General features: G+C 40.3%; 1 protein-coding gene across 1 annotated transcript in view; it reads right to left on the minus strand.

Annotated features, from left to right (window-relative positions):
- LOC140232941 (large ribosomal subunit protein mL38-like) overlaps window positions 1–17,660 on the minus strand; it is a 54,190-nt gene that overhangs the window by 14,009 nt on the left and 22,521 nt on the right. The window contains exons 4-5 of the mRNA XM_072313050.1: window positions 14,316–14,388; window positions 6,063–6,108 (exon numbers count right to left, since the gene is read on the minus strand). Coding sequence (XP_072169151.1) covers window positions 6,063–6,108; window positions 14,316–14,388 — 119 coding nt within the window. The remainder of the gene's footprint in view (window positions 1–6,062; window positions 6,109–14,315; window positions 14,389–17,660) is intronic.

The raw sequence follows: 17,660 nt of genomic DNA on the forward strand, positions 1-17,660 counted from the left end.
ATCACCCATGGCTACGCATAGAGAAACAGCCATGGCGAAAATAAAATGTTTGCTTTTTCATAGGCAGAATGACACAGAACCCCTTCAAACACACTATACTTGGCAGGGTGTGGCATGAATGAGCTCTTTACTAATACTAAACAGTGTATACCTTCCACTCATGTGGCACGAGATACCTCTATAGCAACTTAGACCCCGTTTACAGTGCAGGGCTGGGCCGCGCTTTTAATTCAAACCTTTCAATATTTTGTCGTAGTGGCGCTCTGCTTGTAAACAAATGCAATTTGGTATAGTCTGGTTTTCAGACCCTTTGCCAACTGGATTCCGTGGCGAGGTTATAAATTGCAGTTCGGGCAACAGTCTTTGCCGAAGGATAAATCCTTTGCATGACAAAACCACCTTAAACTATACTAGTTTCCAACGTTGAGGGGGTTAATATCATGAATAGCAAAATAGTACGGCCAGAGGGTCTGGAAGCTAGACTAAAATTGGCTGCGCATTTGGCCCAGTTTGCGTTTACACTGAGAAAAGGCCGCGCTCGGCCGTGGCCGAGACCACCTCCAGAGTGTGGCCAAATGCGCGGCCAATTTTGGCCCCGCATTTGGCCTTTTGCGCGTTTACACTGAAATGAAGGCGGGCTCGGCCGTGGCCGAGCTGCGGCCCAGCCCTGCACTGTAAATGGGGTCATAAAGCCTGTCTACAGCTCTGATGGTCGAACAATAACAACCTGAAATTTCAAAGAGATGAGCGAGACGCTATACACCTGGCCTAGAGTTAATTAATTCAGTTCTCATTCCAAATACTCAAGTTGGGTTATGTTAATGGAAACATTCACATCTCCAGTATAACAAAAAGAAACGTAGCGAAAAGGGAAGAGAAAACAAGAGGTGGCAAGAGGAAAACTGCACAACTGCAATTTATAACCTTGCGTGTTACAAGTGAAGGAAATGTATTAGATGTTACAGCAGTGTTTTAGCATAAACTGACAAATAGACAATGTCAAATTTAAAAACCATAAACTCAATATCAGAGAAGAAACTAACTTACAAAATGTAGTAAAACCGTAGCGTAAATCGCTGCTCTACTACTCGGCCTAGGAACATCCAGACACACACACACACACACACACACACAATTAAACACACACAAATGTTAAGGGAAAGAACTTTAAATATAACCAGTCTTGAAAAAAAGGAAAAGAAAAAGAAAAATGTCTACGTCAGGATAACCAACGTGCCTGCATGAACATGCATTGTATTGCTAGATGGGAATACGTTCTTGATGCAAATGATTGTCTCATTAATTCAAAAGCAATGATTCCTTTACCACCACCACCATTACCACACAACAATGACACCTCTGAAATCAATGTTAGCACTCATGCACATGTGGTTTCATCATGCATTAACTTCCCTTTTCCTAGACTACCAGTGGAATGTGCCATATTATATTGTGTAATGCGATCAGTAGTGATTGACTTTAAAGAAGAAATATGATGTATCAAATTGAATGCTTACCACATTACTTAGCGTGATTCCAGTTTGATACTGATCTGTTCTACTGCCCCAGATGCCAACAACACATATCACCTACGGCTACTAATGAAACAGCCATGACGAAAATAAAAGATACAGAACCCCATCATAAGCACTACATGTACACTTGGTATGTTGTGGCACTAAATACCGAATATAACATAAAGCAATATAAAGCCCATTCATTTCCTACCAGTCTACAACTCCGTTAATGGGTCAAACAATAACCTGGAATTTCAAAGAGATGAGCGAGACACCACACACCTGGCCTAGAGTTAATTAATTCAGTTCCCATTCCTGCTAATTATGTAAACATACACATTCCCACCTATCCTGTAACAGTATAACAAGAATAAATGTCGAGAAAAGGAAAGAGAAAAGGAAAGGTGGCAAGCAGGGCACCGTTCCAAGGGGCAATTTACAACATTACGTGTGACAAATGAGCAAATCCAACCTCCAAACTCCGATACACAACAAGGGAAATAGAGTAGCTGTGTTCAGGGGGTTGCGTATACTTGATTAAATAATACGATAAATGACATCGGAGTGAAGCTGAACTGCCAAAAAATAAAGAAAAAGAAAGAAAAAGAGAGAGAGAAAAAAATAAAACAGCGTCCTGCCGGACTCTTAACTTCTCTTCCTCCGGTATGGCATTATGAACATACAGTGTGCTAAGCGATGGAGCCACACGGCTCTCCCAAAGATTGGGAGCGAAACTTAAATCTATATACTATTTACAACACATATTTACTATGATATTGAAATTTGTGCCCTGATTAGGGTGTCTGATCGATATTTCCATGCCAAATTAAGAAAATTTGTCGTCTCAGGTAAAACATATTTGACTTTAAAATGAAATAGAGCAAAAATCAAAAGTGCCCACATACGTGAACATGCACTGAGCAATGTATTGCCAGCTGAGAATACGTCTCCAAGTGACTGTGATTGACTGTGATGGTGCTATTCAACCTCCCACAACTGGCCGGATGGGTTGCAAATTAGATAAATCGGGAATCGTTTTGTCCAGATTGCATTCTCATTTACAAAATTGTCAACATGATGTGGATATTTGAAAAAATAAAATGCATTATTACTACAGCTTATTGTGTCAGGCACAATAAGTTTTAGAAGACATAGAGCAAAATCAACTGAGATTCAGGTGCTGGAACATTGTGAAGTCAACGCATGGTTGTGAAAAAAATCACCTCCCATAGACAAAACACGTAAATTTGGCTGATTTTGAGTCTTTGTCTTTGATCACAATTTCCACTATGATGACGTCATCAAATCGCAAAATGACATGGACTTGAAAGGCAAAATATTGAGCTAAATCAACAGAGATATCAGCAAATGAATGTCAGAAACAGTACCTCGTAAAAAAATGAATTCCACTTTTTTGAGTTCAGATAACGATATGACGTCATCAAGTTTTCCTCGAAATATTGATACTTGAAATGTTATTTACAATTCATATGCTTTTGTAATATGCAATAAAAATATAGGGTTGCCGGACATTTTCAGCAGTTATGGCGAAATAAACAAAGACATGTTTTTTCACTATATTTGCACATAGACGTGCCGCGGATTTTTCACTTTGACGCCAGTGCATTCCTTTGTTATAGGTCAAAATCGATCGGAAATCAATGGATATTGTTACTTAATGTATCAGGAATCCAAATCAGTCGAAAAAAAGTGCATTTTCATGTTGCTTACGCCCTGTGCGCACGAAAACACGCGGACAGGTGCGTACGCACGGAATGTTTTGAAACGCTTAAAATTGTCTGAAACTTCAAGAAAACCTGTCGGGAAGACATTTTGAGCATTCTAAATTTTTGACGTGCGCGACATGATGACCTTGGTAATTAGCATAGTACAGTATTCATCGCATAATCGGGACAGGTTGGGAGTAGCAAACACGGCCCCTTTAAGCGGGGTACCCGATTTCGCGATGAGCACTCACCATACACTAACGGCATACGACATGTACATGTAGTGCACACACACACACACACATGCATACTGACGTACTGTACATGTACATGAATACACAACCACGCTACCCCTCGGCGCGACCCTCTAGCTCTCCTTGCATTCTCGCAAGGATGTAGAGTAATCGCAACCGGGTTCTTCTTCCGTCACCTCTCTTATGGATACTTAAACACGGCGCTTTCGTGGCTATGCATGTATGTGTACTGGATGGACGGAGGTCAAAACACACCAGTCCGAAGCTTGCTTTGTAAGTTCGATGTAAACGACAACTGATAGGGAATCTTTGAAATATTGTTGTGGTATTTTGGTAGATTTTTTGTGTAAAATATCAACAAAATCAAAGATTGCTTGAAGAAAAATTGTCCTGTTTATCAGAGGTCCTCGCCCGATTATCCAGTGAAAATATCATGCATTGGAAATGTTTCTGGGAAGCGTATATCATTCAAGTGAGGTTCCCGATTATTAGATGCCCGATTATGCGATGAATACTGTACAGGATGATTAGTCCCGACTTGAACTTTATGTCTACCGAAATTGATGAAGAAATGACATTTAGTTATGAAGTTATGGTTGATCATGTGACATTGTCTGAAAATCACAAAATGGCACCAAGATGACGTCAGAGATATGTTCACTGATAATTTCATGTTATTCCGTACTGTCATTGTTGAGATATACACGGCACAAAATTGTCCAGAAAGAAAGAAGAATAAAAAAAAAAGAAGATTTTGATAATCACAATAGGTGATACGCTATAAGTATCACCTAAAAAGCATCTTGCAGATCTTCCTAAGATAGTGATCAAACATGTCAAATTTAGGGTCAATTACTCAAAAACCTAGGGAGTTAGGTCAATCCACATATTTTTGAAGAACTTGTATTAAAACTGCTCTTGCCATGCCACCAACAGATTTCTCAACACTCACGAAGAAGGCGTCTTGCACAAGTACACATTACATTGATGGTGTGTGCCAAATTTCAGCTGAATTGCTTTAAAACTGTGAGTTGTTCGATTAGTTTACAAAAAAAAAAATTGTTACCATGGCAACTCATTACAGGATACTGACAAAAAGGACGTTTTGCTTATCTGCCTATGATAGCAGTCCCACATGCCAAATTTTAGGTCAATTGCTCGAACAAGAGACCCGGGGGTCTTGCGCTCACCTGAGTATTGCAAGTTCACCTTCCATGCAGTGACTAATCTAAATCACATGAGCATTACATGAGCATTGTGCTCCAGTCCCCCTCCCCCCCCCCCCCCCCCGAAAGATTCCTTAATTTGGGTTTTTTGTTTTTTGTTTTTTGTTTGTCGGGGGGGGGGGGGGGGACAAAAAACCCAAATTAAGGAATCTTTTTCGATCTTCTTTTCTGAAATTGTAAGTTATAAGCTTCGATAGCGCCATGTGTAATTTAAGTCACTGCATGGAAGGTGAACTTGCAATACTCGGGAAAACGCAAGTTTGGTGAAAATTTGACCATGCATTCTCAAGAAGAAGATGAAATGTAAAATAAAGGTCCTAATTTGAACCACCCAAATGGGGGGGGGGGGGGGGAGCACCCTTAGATCTGCCATGAACAAACTTTTAACTATGGTCATCAATGTGCTTACTCATAGTAATAATCACTTCTGGTTCTAAAGAAGATTTTTTACGAATTCCTTCAGTTTGGGGATGGCACCTGCCACATTTGGTGGAAATCCATCATGGGGTTTTCATGAAGAAGATGAAAATATACAATTTAACAACTCAACTCTATCACTTCTGGTTCTAGAGAAGATTTTTGAATATTCTTTAATTTGGGGGGTTTGGGTCCCCGGGGCCCCAAGGATCCCCCAGGGGAAGCATGGTGCCCATTTGAATAAACAACATCATAGAATTTTAAGGAGAAAGATGCATCGAGCTTTACAGTATTTTTACCAGACATGTTTGCGAGCATTTAAATTTTGCAAATTTCACGAGAACCAAGACTTGCAAAAATAAAATGCATATGAAAGTTCTTGTCTACACTATATGAATTGAGTGCCAGTGGCAATTTGTGAATATTTCAGGCTGCGAGAAAGGCTGTCTGCTCCAATTCACAAAAAATTTCATGCTGCAAACATTTCTTGCTATACAGCTTTTACATAATTTTCAATAAAAAAAAGTAGGAAAATTAATTCTTCAGGGAAAAAAGGACTGGCTAATTCATGGTACAATTGTATCTGTTTCCGCATGTGTCTTCACTGTGCACTAAAGATATGGAGGTGGATAACACTCACCAGCAATGACAAAATAAATGGCAGTGAATGGAGTGGTGACAGATATCACAGTAATGCTGCATGTATTCTCACTCTAGGATGAGACATGTAATTAGCAAACACACACATGAAAATAATTTTTGTGTGATGTTCTCATTTGCTGATCAAATTATTTGAAAATCTAATACCAGGTATCTGTGTCTCAAGAACTTGAGAGTTGACTTTTTTTTTTTGGGGGGGGGGGGGTGGGGCGGATTCCCCCCCCCCCCCCCCACCATCATCTGGAATGCCCATATACTCACATGAACCAGTGCACGTATTCAGCTTCATTATCGACAAGATGTCCATCTGTGGAAAAGAGACAAAATTCTTTCTAGTCAGTCAAAACCATGACAGCATTTGTTGTGTCTGAATGACTGTATTATTGTATGAGCTGAGCATTTCTCCAACATATAATTTTGCGAACTGCTACTACAAGATATTTTAGTGTATTTTTTATTTGTGGTTGCAAGGGTCTAGTAATCATTACTTTATCTTTCAGGAAATGAATAAAAATGAATAACAAGTGATAATGCTAGTACCGACTGTTTTTACTTGGCTATTCCTACACAAATATCTAGTGTGCTTTGCATTTGAAGTACTATACTAGTGTGTTGTTATATGCCCATGCTATCACTGCGTCATGGCCCATGCAGCATGCTAACCTACAGTAGTTACTAATTCTGCATGAATCCAGCACTGGGCATGGCTTGATTTTCTTTTTCTTTTTTCGTTTTTTATATGATATTTTGGCACATTTTTATTTTGGCAGTCCAAAGGCAATTCTCAAAATTCATGAAATATAACCATTGTAAAAATTTAAGCTGTACAGTACAGTACACACCGTCCTCACCAGGCGTTTTACGCATGGCGGGCACGCCACGCGTAAATTGTGGCAGCCCATTTTGCGCCACGCGTAATTTTCAGAGTTGCCATGCGCCATGCCTAAGTTTCTTTGTTATCTTTCTTCCCCTTTTTGTCATTTTTCCCTTTTAAAAATATTTTTTGCAGTTGCCTTCGACCGCATTCTCGACAGTAACTTGCTCGGCGCTCGTTTTTTGAGGCAAGATCGTCGATCATGTGCATGCAACGTACCCGCATCGCACACGGTCCATTACCAATTCCACTTTGCTTGCCAGGCAGCATAGGCAGGTGCACAGTGAGCGCAGTATTATACCACGTTCATCGAGATTCCGCTGCGCAAAATTTACGGGCGCTTCTCTACGGTCACTGAGAGTTGCCACTGTTACTATTGACCGATTCTGTGACGCGCTATGTGTATTTTGGCATGGGCAGCGCCATTACGCGGTGTCTCAGCCGACCCCCCCTTCCCACTCCCCACCCCTCTCCCTACATTAGCACGCGCGCAGAATGAAAAACTGATGCATGGTTGCTTTAGCCAATGGGCGTCGTACTGAGTGCGCGAATGCTTGCTTAGTGCGCGAACCTTTGTTGCAAGTGCGCGATAAACATGTTGCCCGGGGGTGGGGGAGAGCAGGGGGGGTCGGCTGAGACACCGCAATTTGAGCTCATGGCTGCGCCCAGTGCCATAAAATGTCTGCTGCCCTCAACGAACCCGAATCGGTCATTACGCGTGCAATCCTGGGGGAGTAGCTCGCAGAGCGAGACATGTGTGCGAGTTATCCAGTAAGCAAAGCTGCCAATCTTTGGAAGCACAAATTGGTACTGTACTCAGCAGCTGTAAAATTTGTATTTTTTTTTTTCTATTTTGTACTTTTCAACCTCCTTTTTTTTTTGATGTTTGCTTTTACTTTTGGAAATGAACAGCAGTAACAATCGGCTCCGTAAGATGCTTAAATAAATGTCGGATGATCCCTTTGACGTTTGGAAATGAATAACAATAATATTCAACTCCTTATGATGATAAAACAAATGTCTGTTTGCTTTCATGTTTGAAAGTAAATAGCAATAACATTCAGCTCCGGAAGATGCTAAAATAAATGTCGAATGTTTGCTTTGACGTTTGGAAATGAATCAAAATAATATTCAACTCCGTACGATGATAAAATAAATGCCGGATGTTTGCTTTTACGTTCGAAAGTAAATAGCAATAATATTCAGCTCCGGAAGATGCTAAAATAAATGTCGAATGATCCCTTTGACGTTCGGAAATGAATAACAATAATATTTAACTCCGTACGATGATTAAATAAATTTCGTATGTTTGCTTTAAAGGGGATGGCTAGTAACCGATCAGTGGGAATCAGTGGGAATGCGGAGGGATGATTGTTCCAATCCTTGCGGGATTCATTTAAGAGTACATTATATATCTACTGTTGTGTGAAAAATTATTTGCTTCAGAATGGTCTCATATTCAAGTAATGTGCAGATTAATGCCCAGTCACTGACCAGGCACACTAACCTGGAAACATGAAACTGCACATTACTTGAATATGAGACCATTCTGAAGCAAATAATTTTCACACAACAATAGATATATAATGTACTCTTAAATGAATCCCACAAGGATTGGAACAATCATCCTCCAGCATTCCCACTGATTCCCACTGATCAGTTACTAGCCATCCCCTTTAACTCTCGAAAATAAATAGCAATAACATTCGGCTCCGGAAGATGCCAAAATAGATGTCAGGTGATTCATTTCACTTTCGGAAGTGGACAGCAGTAACATTCGGCTCCATACAATAATAAATAAATTAGCCGTGACCCTTTCGGCTGAATGAAACTAATGTGTGTGTGTGTGTGTGTGTGTGTGTGTGTGTGTGTATGTGTGTGTAGGGGGGCACTTTGGGGCTACTGTCTGGGGCCCCGTACAGGATAAAATAACTGGCTTCAGTGTTTTGGATATCTCTGATGAGTACTACTTCCGATTGCAAAAGAAAGTAGCCATGACCCTTTTCAGCTGAATAAAATCAATGTGTGTGTGTGGGGGGGGGGGGGGGGGGGAAGGAAGCAATTTGGGGCTACTGTCTGGGGCCCCGTACAGGATAAAATAGCTGGCTTTGGTGTTTTGGATGTCTCTGATGGGTACTACTTCCATTGCAAAAGAAATTATCCGTGACCCTTTTTAGCTGAATGAAACTAATGTGTGTGTGTGTGGGGGGGGGGGGGGGCACTTTGGGGCTATTGTCTGGGGCCCTGTACAGGATAGAATAGCTGGCTTTGGTGTTTTGGATATCTCTGATGGGTACTCCTTCCATTGCAAAAGAAATTAGCCATGATTCTTTTCAGCTGAATAAAATCAATGATTGTGTGTGTTTGTACGTAGGGCCTATAGGGGGGGGGGGCACTTTGGGGCTACTGTCTGGGGCCCCGTACAGGATAAAATAGCTGGCGCTGGTGTTTTTGGATATCTCTGATGGGAACTATTTCCATTGCAAAAGAAATTAGCCGTGACCCTTTTCAGCTGAATAACACCATATTTGTGGGGCCCTTTGGGGCTACTGTCTGGGGCCCCGTACAGGATAAAATAGCTGGCATTGCTGTTTTCATGATAAGTACACCCAAAGGAACAATATCCACCAACTTTTGTCCGTGACCCCCTTCTGCTGAATAAATCCATTTTTCGGGGCCCCTTTTTGTGGCCCCTAGGCTTACGGTACAGGATGTGACTTGCCAGCAATTCATTTTATTGACCCTTGGCCACATCCTTATATGATGAGACCATCAAAAAGTGTGACCCTTTTCAGCTGAATAAATCTTCTGGGCCCCCGGTCTATATAGATGCATCAATATTTTCTTCTTTTTCTTTTCTTTTTCAAAACTTCTTCCTTTGCCTATTTTTTCTTCTTAATCGTGTGAGACTTGAAATAGAAAAAGAAAGGCACAAAAATAAAGGATGAAAGCGATGCAAACTTGCACTTTATTACGTGACAAGTATAAAAAATATTACATTAAAGAAAAGATAATTATGAAGACTTTTAGTCACATTTTCAGCAACGGAAAGTTAACGTAAGCGCAACTTTTTTGGCGGGTTGACGCTTCGTTATAGTTGCACCAATATTTTCCTTTTTTTTCTTCTTCTTCAAATCAGTGCAATCCTTGTAATAAAAAAAAAAAGAAATGCAAAAGAAAGTGTAAAAAGTGATGCAAATGAGTGATAGGTATCCATTATTGTCATAAAAGAAAAGATGATTTCGCAGAATAAAATAAGTCACATTTTCAGCGACGCAGAGCTAAGCTAAATGCAGCGTTGATAGTGCGATGTCGCTGCCATTAGTTCTATCGGTATTTTCTTTTCTCAATCTTTTTCTTGCTGTTTTCTCTTCTAAATTGCGTGATTCTTGAAATTAAAACAAAAACGCAAAGAAAGGATTAAATAGATAAAGGATAAAACGGCAAACTTACACTTTAGTAACGTGATTAATATCGATAATTTTGTCGAAAAAAAGAAAAGATAATTCCTGACTCCCAAAGTCATTTCACAAATGCAGCGTTGATAGTGCAATGCTCCTTTGCGAGTTTCATTATTTTTCTTCTTTCTCATCATTTACTCCCCTGTGTACGTCTTCAAAATGGCGTGATCTTGAAAAAAAGAGAGAAATAAATGAAAGGATAAAATGCGATGCAACCATACACTTTAGTTACGTGATAAGTATCAACACTGCATGATCTGTTACAAACGGAGGGATGATTTCGGACACTTTTAGTGAACATTTTTTAGCTTCAAAGTTGTAACGTTGTAACGCAGTGTCGACAGCGCGATGTTGCAACAATTTTTTCCCTCCCCCCCTATTTTTTGGCATGCTTCTCGAGCACGCGCATGTCGGTGTGTAAGCGCCGTTTCTTCCCCCCCGATGACCCGACCATGTGTTCAGTTTGAGCCACCACGCGTAAATATTTCAAACTACCTGAAGGCACTTTTCCGCCACGCGTAATTTATTTTTTGGCGAGGACGCTGACAGTACATCCAATCAAGGTTTGCTTAATGTTGTATGATGCACTCCTTACCCATAATTCTCTTTATCTATGAGAACATGACCAGACTAACTACAACTATCATTAGAGGTGATTAATACCCCCGCTCCAGCAGCCCAGCCTCCTATGAAAAAGACTTTGTCTAAGGGTTTGTCGGGTACAAACACAAAGGGCATTTTACACAAATGCACCTATAGATCTTCATACAGAACAAATTTGACCTTAATAGCATAAATACTTTAGTTTGATTCAAAAATGTGTGGTTACCAAGGCAATGCTATTTTCTGATACTACAAAATGGTGTCTTGCATATCTACACCTATAGATCAGACATACTAAATTTGATCTTAACTGCTTGAATGCTGTGGAAGTAATACAATTCACGAGGTTTTGGTAAAGTTGTGGTTACCATGGTAATACTTTGGCTGGCAAACACAAAAATCATGTCTCCACTTCTATACCTCAATGCCATAATGTCCATTAAAATTTGATGTAAATTGCTTCATAATTATGGAAGTAGTTCACTCCACAAAATTTCCAAGGAAAAATGCAGTTACTATGGCAATGCCTTGTTAGGTACAAACATGAGCGTCTTGCATAACCACACGTTAGATCCATTAAACATACCAAATTTGAAATGTTAATTTGCCCCACAAGGTTTTGGTGACATAGTGGTTACCACGACAACACATTCTCCGACAAACACAAAAAAAAAACGTTTTCCACAACTATACCTAAATGCCATAATGTCCACCAAATTTGATTTCAATTGCTTCAATCGTGGAAGTAATTCACTTCATAAGTTTTTTCAAGAAAATATGCAGTTACCATGGCAACACCTTATCAGGTAATTCATCAGGTACAAACACAAAGAGTGTCTTGCATAACTACAACTACACATACCAAATCTGAAATAACTCAAATACTGTGGAAGTAGTTCGCTCCACACAGTTCTGAGAAATTTGTGGCTACAATGGCACGATGCTTTCTCCGACGAACACAAAAAACATGTCTAGCACATCTTCACTTCAATGTCATCATGTACCCCTAAAAGTTCAATTTACATTGCTTCAAAACTGTAGGAGGAGTTCGTGATGCAAGATTTGCAACAGACTGCCTGACCACCCAACCACGCGCTGATTCCTATATACCCCTTATACACTTTGTGTATGCGGAGGTATACAAATAGTTTGCAATGCCTCTAATCTTATTTAACCATGGTATTTGTTATTCTCTATTTTCAGAATGACATTGGGCATTGTCACTTAAAAAACAATAATTTCTGATCAATAACAATACTGCCTATAGATGCTTTGTTGTTTTATTATTCTTTTTGCTCCATATGTTGCTATATTTGCCATTTCTGTTCCTAACCTTTTCCTTTCCTCTTGAGAATAATGTTGTCTGCCCCACAACCAGCCCTATTCTCTGCGTGACCTACACTACAACCACATTTTAATGCACTTGTTCATGCACTGCATTACATTCAGACACTGTCAATAACCAAAGAGCCAGTTTGCAATTAGCTCATGTGTACATTGGTCCAGATGACCTTTTTTCTTTCCTCTCTCTCTCTCAGTTGGCTAGGTACGTCACTTGTTCCAAGGAGGTTCAAGAGAATGGAGTCACAACTGTTGTATTTCCTTTGAAGTCACGTTTGATGCCGCCACTCGAAAGTATTTGAAGCATGTGGCAAACTGGATCTGCCGCGTAGATAGGAAGACAATTGACTCATGCCTCATTGCATAATCATCAGCCACTTTCTAACGAAAATATGTCTTTGTGATGGTAATTACTTTTCGCCATCCCTACTTATAAAAGATAGGTGGTATAAAATGGTAAAGACACGGGGATGCGCGAATAGAAATTGCACAAAAAATGATGAAATGAAAATGAAAATTACTCGACTGGCCGTGCCCGGCCACTAATCTGATATATCTATTAATATAGAATTATACTCGAAGATTATTCCATATCAGTTTTATCGGGAGGAATTAAGTGGAAAAGTGATAAAACCGGCTTTCCGGGAGGGTACAGTTTTAAACACTTTCACATGATACAGCTCTGATTTACACTTTTGCACATATTTCATGAAGGGATTGACCTTTGTTTAATGAGCTTTATCATAAAGTGAGATTTCGTTTCATTTAATAGATAAACATGCAAAATATATCCAACATTAAGTTAACGTTCAAAATGAATCTTCAGATTGCTCAGCAAGACGGCGGCATCAAACCCCGTCACCAAAGGCACAGATGCACCTGTGGAATTCTTTTGTACATCAATAGAAAAGTGACAACTGTTTGAATAATTACAGCCAGTTGGAACTCCATCTCTTAGACCCCGTTTATAGTGCGGGGCCGGGCTCGGCCGTGGCCGAGTCCGGCCTCAATTGCGCGGCCGAGCCTCGCAATTTTGTCCGTTTACACTGCTGGGCTCGGCCGCGCTTTTGATTCAAACCTTTCAATATTTTGTCGTAGTGGTGCTCTGCTTGTAAACAAACGCAATTTGATATCGTCTGGTTTTCAGACCCTTTGCCAAATGAATTCCGTGGCGACAAAGTCGCCGTTCGGGCAAAGGCCTTTGCCGAAGGAAAAAAATCCTTTGCAGCACAAAACCACCTTAAACTATACTAGTTTTCGACGTTGAGGGGGTTAATATCCTGAATAGCGAAAGATACAGGCAGAGGGTTTGGAAGCCGGACTAAAATTGGCCGCGCAATTGGCCGCGCATTTGGCCCAGTTTGCGTTTACACCAAGAAGAGGCCGGGCTCGAGCCGCGGCCGAGACCACCTCCAGAGTGAGGCCAAATGCGAGGCCAATTTTGGCCTCGCATTTGGCCTTTTGCGCGTTTACACTGAAGTGGGGCTGGGCTCGGCCGCGGCTCGGCCGCGGCTGAGCCTCGCACTGTAAACGGGGTCTTAAACCTCCTTGCTTGTTCTGAAAGCAGCATAATACATCAGCTTGCCCGACGTAACAATCTACGGAATTCATGTTCAAACAAAGAATAAACTTCCCCAGAGCAGGTGACCAGAAAGAGCTGTCTATTAACAACTGGGGAAGCATATATTTCAGTATTTTCCCCTGAATGTATTAAGATTTCTTTTCTAGTAATTTACAATGAGTTTTGGCAGTATTGATACTGCCAAATACCAGGTTTTGTGTCGTTGGATATGCTGGAAAGCACTACTAGTATATGTACCCATCACATGAATAATCATCACACAACAGATGCTTGTCTCAGTGGATTTACAAACAAACATGCCTGTTGGTATGAATGACCTTCATCTGCTCATGAAATGCACAAAGTGGAATTACAAACTGGCCTATTCTCAGGTGTAGTCTATTTGATATCCAAAAACAACAGTTACACTTGGCTGATTACAAAATCAGGCAATCAGGGGTGAGTAGAAAGAAACAAAGTGGATGGTTTGCTTGACATACTCAAGTTGATCATATTTGAACTGTGCTGGTGAAGAGAGTAAATTTGCTAAGACACAAATAAACAAACAGTAAGCTTTTATTCTGCATTGTGAAGCCAGGGAAAGCTGTGAGACCTTGGCTTTACGATCTAAGGGTCATACCTCATGTTACATTACAGTCTACAGTATATCTTACCTGGATTCGTCATCAAAAGAGTCCATAGGCTACTCTCTTTGTCTTCAAATTCGACTGTTGGAGGCTCTGCTGACTGTGTGACAGAAAACAAAATAGCAAATATCTTGATTTGATCTTATTCTTGCTTGTTTTGTCATCACGCAAAAAATACGTTAATATTCATATATAGAGCGAATTATAAATTTCTGGAAAGCTTAAGTCTATAGGAACATGAATAATTAAGTTTCAGAACGTGAAAACGTCTCGAAAACAATGGAGAGATGGTGTTTTGAGACCCTTTCAAGACCGCCAGAACCCGATATGATGGCGAAATTTTGAAACTGAAATTATGACGTCACGCAAGGAAAGAATCAGCCCTGCACTGATGCGCTGTTGCTACGCAGCACTGTGGTTCAAAGCGTGAATTCCGCAAAATGTTACTCTTATGTCAAAATCAAGGGCAACAACATCATAAGTTGAATATTTTTTTTCCACAAAATTATTAGGGAAGGAAGCAGGAAAGTCGTATTGTAATAAAACCAGACATGGTTCCTTTTGGTGCACCATACCAAAACACATCAACACAGATGCACTACAGACAGGCAGTGGGCTCCGCCCATTTGGGGCAAAGTATTTCAGAATCTTCCATCAGACACTTGGGGGCACATTTGGTGCGAGTTGAAGGGGGTCGGGTTACAAATTGTCTGAAAATTGGTTGATTTGACGTGGATTAACCCATATGATTTTCATAATTTAAATCTCGTGTTCTTTGTCCTATAATTGCGTGCAATCATGATTACACAGAAGTTGTTTTCATCTCAAAAACAGTTACAAGTACACCCATAATCTATTGCTCAATCTTATTCCACGATACCTATTGAGTGTTTCGTGATACAGGACTAAGCATTTTCCTTTTTTTTTAAATCTTGCTACATAGTACACCGTAAAATCACATTTCCTCTTTGTGTCATCATCACTGTTATCTTTTGCATCGCTAAACCCTTGTATGAAGATGCAATATATCTTTAAATTGAACCCCTATTTCAAAAATAGAATACATGCAATAACAGAGGTTAATGTGTATTGGTAGCCTGCTACCCAAGATTTTTCCAAGATTTACTGCAATAATTTGATGTCACGATGGAAGTAGTTCAATCTGCAAGGGTTTTTCCAGATTTATTGCTATTAAACTGTTGTCACCATTGCAACACAGTTTCTGACACGTCGAAAAATATGCGTTGCACTTCTTCGCTCCAAGACCAATGTGTGTGCCACATTTCATGAGCTTCAGTTGAATACAGAGGAAGTAGTTCAATCCGCAAGATCTTTTCTTGATCTTCTGCCATTTAAATGCCGTTACCATGGCAACGCAGCTTCCGACACGTCCGAAAAATATGTCTTGCACATCTTCCCACCAAGACTATTGTGTGTGCCACATTTCATAAGCTTTTGTCAAAAACTGAGGAAGTAGTTCAATCCACAAGATCTTTCCTTGATCTTCCGCCATTAATATGCCGTTACCATGGCAACGCAGCTTCCGACACGTCCAAAAAATATGTCTTGCACATCTTCCCACCAAGACCAATGTGTGTGCCACATTTCACGAGCTTCAGTCGAATACAGAGGAAGTAGTTCAATCCACAAGATCTTTCCTTGATCTTCTGCCATTTATATGCCGTTACCATGGCAACGCAGCTTCCGACACGTCCGAAAAATATGTCTTCCACATCTTCCCACCAAGATCAAGGTGTGTGCCACATTTCATAAGCTTTGGTCAAAAAACTGAGGAAGTAGTTAAATCCGTAAGATCTTTCCTTGATCTTCTGCCATTAATATGCCGTTACCATGGCAACGTACTTTCGGGTACTGTCGAAAAATGTGTCTTGCACATCTACAACCAAAGGCACACATCTGTACCACGTTTCATGGAAATTGGGCAAAAACTGAGGAAGTAGTTTGCAACACAAAATTTTCCATCATTTTGGCTCATAATATGTGAGCTGTTACCATGGCAACATACTTTTTGTCACTGTCAAGAAATGTGTCATGCTGACCTATATCCTAAGACAAACATTCAATATGAATTCCATGAGAATTGGAAGAACACTGATGAAGCAGTTTTGCCATGAAGCATTTTGCCCTATATTTTACCAATAACATGCCGTTACCATGGCAACGCACTTTTTGCCACTGCGGAAATATGTGTCTTGCACATTAACATATTCAGATGAACATCTGTACCTAATTTCATAAAAATTGATCAAAAACTGTGGGAGGAGTTCACGACGCAAGATTTGTACCCATTTTTGCCCATAATATGCCGTTATAGTCAAGGCGCTAATTCCTGTAAGAGGCTTAATTAAGGAGTTCGTTCAACCCGCAGAAAAGGTCTGACCAGACGAGGTGGTAGATGGGACCTCTATGAACATCCCCAGGTAGTATGTGGTTCCAAATTGTGGTGTCAGTAGAATTTTACTGGCCACTTTTCATCATGATTTGTTGGAATAAACGTAAAAGAGTCTGCGCACGCCAAGACTATTACACGCACCACTAGCGCTGCTACAGGCGCCAGTGCCAGTGCTGCGTGTAGTAGTCTTAGCGCGCATATACTTTTTCTTCGATAAACAAGGGTTTTGCCTGCAAACTAACTTTTCACGCCAAGCTGGGTTCGGTGTAGTGTAGTTTCTAGCCGTTTTTATTTCGTCTTTATTTCAAGAGTTCAAGTAAGCCGAGTGAGAGCGCATACCCGGTGATTGTGACGACCGAATCGCAATCACTGGGTGTGTGCTCTCACTCCACTTAGCGCAATATATACAGCGGGCTTCTGCATAATGCACAAGCTGCAACTCAGAGAAATAAAGACAAAAAAACGGCTGGAAATTAAGACTAGGGTCGGTAAACGCTTGTCGCTATTTGGGGCACTGAAAACGACAAACTCACACAGTTTTTGCATTTATTTCATGAAGAATTCATCAAAACTGCATAAAACTACATATGTACATGTTGCTAGAGATGTCATCCATACAGTGGGATTCATTGTAAGTTATAATATTGTGCATGGTCACCATGGTAACCGGATGCCTAAAGGTGACTGGTAACCCCAAAAATGCCTCCTGCTGCTGCAAACATTGCTTTTTTTTTTAATCTTATAGATGCAATAAAAAACACACACACTTTTTTTTATTGATTTTCATTAAAAAAGTTTTCCCTGTTGCCATGGCAACCAGTATTACCCAATCAGAATTTAGTTGTCAATAACTCAAAAACTAAAGCCCATAATTTCAAAAAGCTCAATATGCATGTCCTTCCTTCTGCATAAAGTGTACGACATATATGTGAAGAATATTTTGAAGCATTCTCAAGTTA

The sequence above is a fragment of the Diadema setosum genome, chromosome 9 (assembly GCF_964275005.1).
Source record: "Diadema setosum chromosome 9, eeDiaSeto1, whole genome shotgun sequence".
Classification (NCBI taxonomy): domain Eukaryota; kingdom Metazoa; phylum Echinodermata; class Echinoidea; order Diadematoida; family Diadematidae; genus Diadema; species Diadema setosum.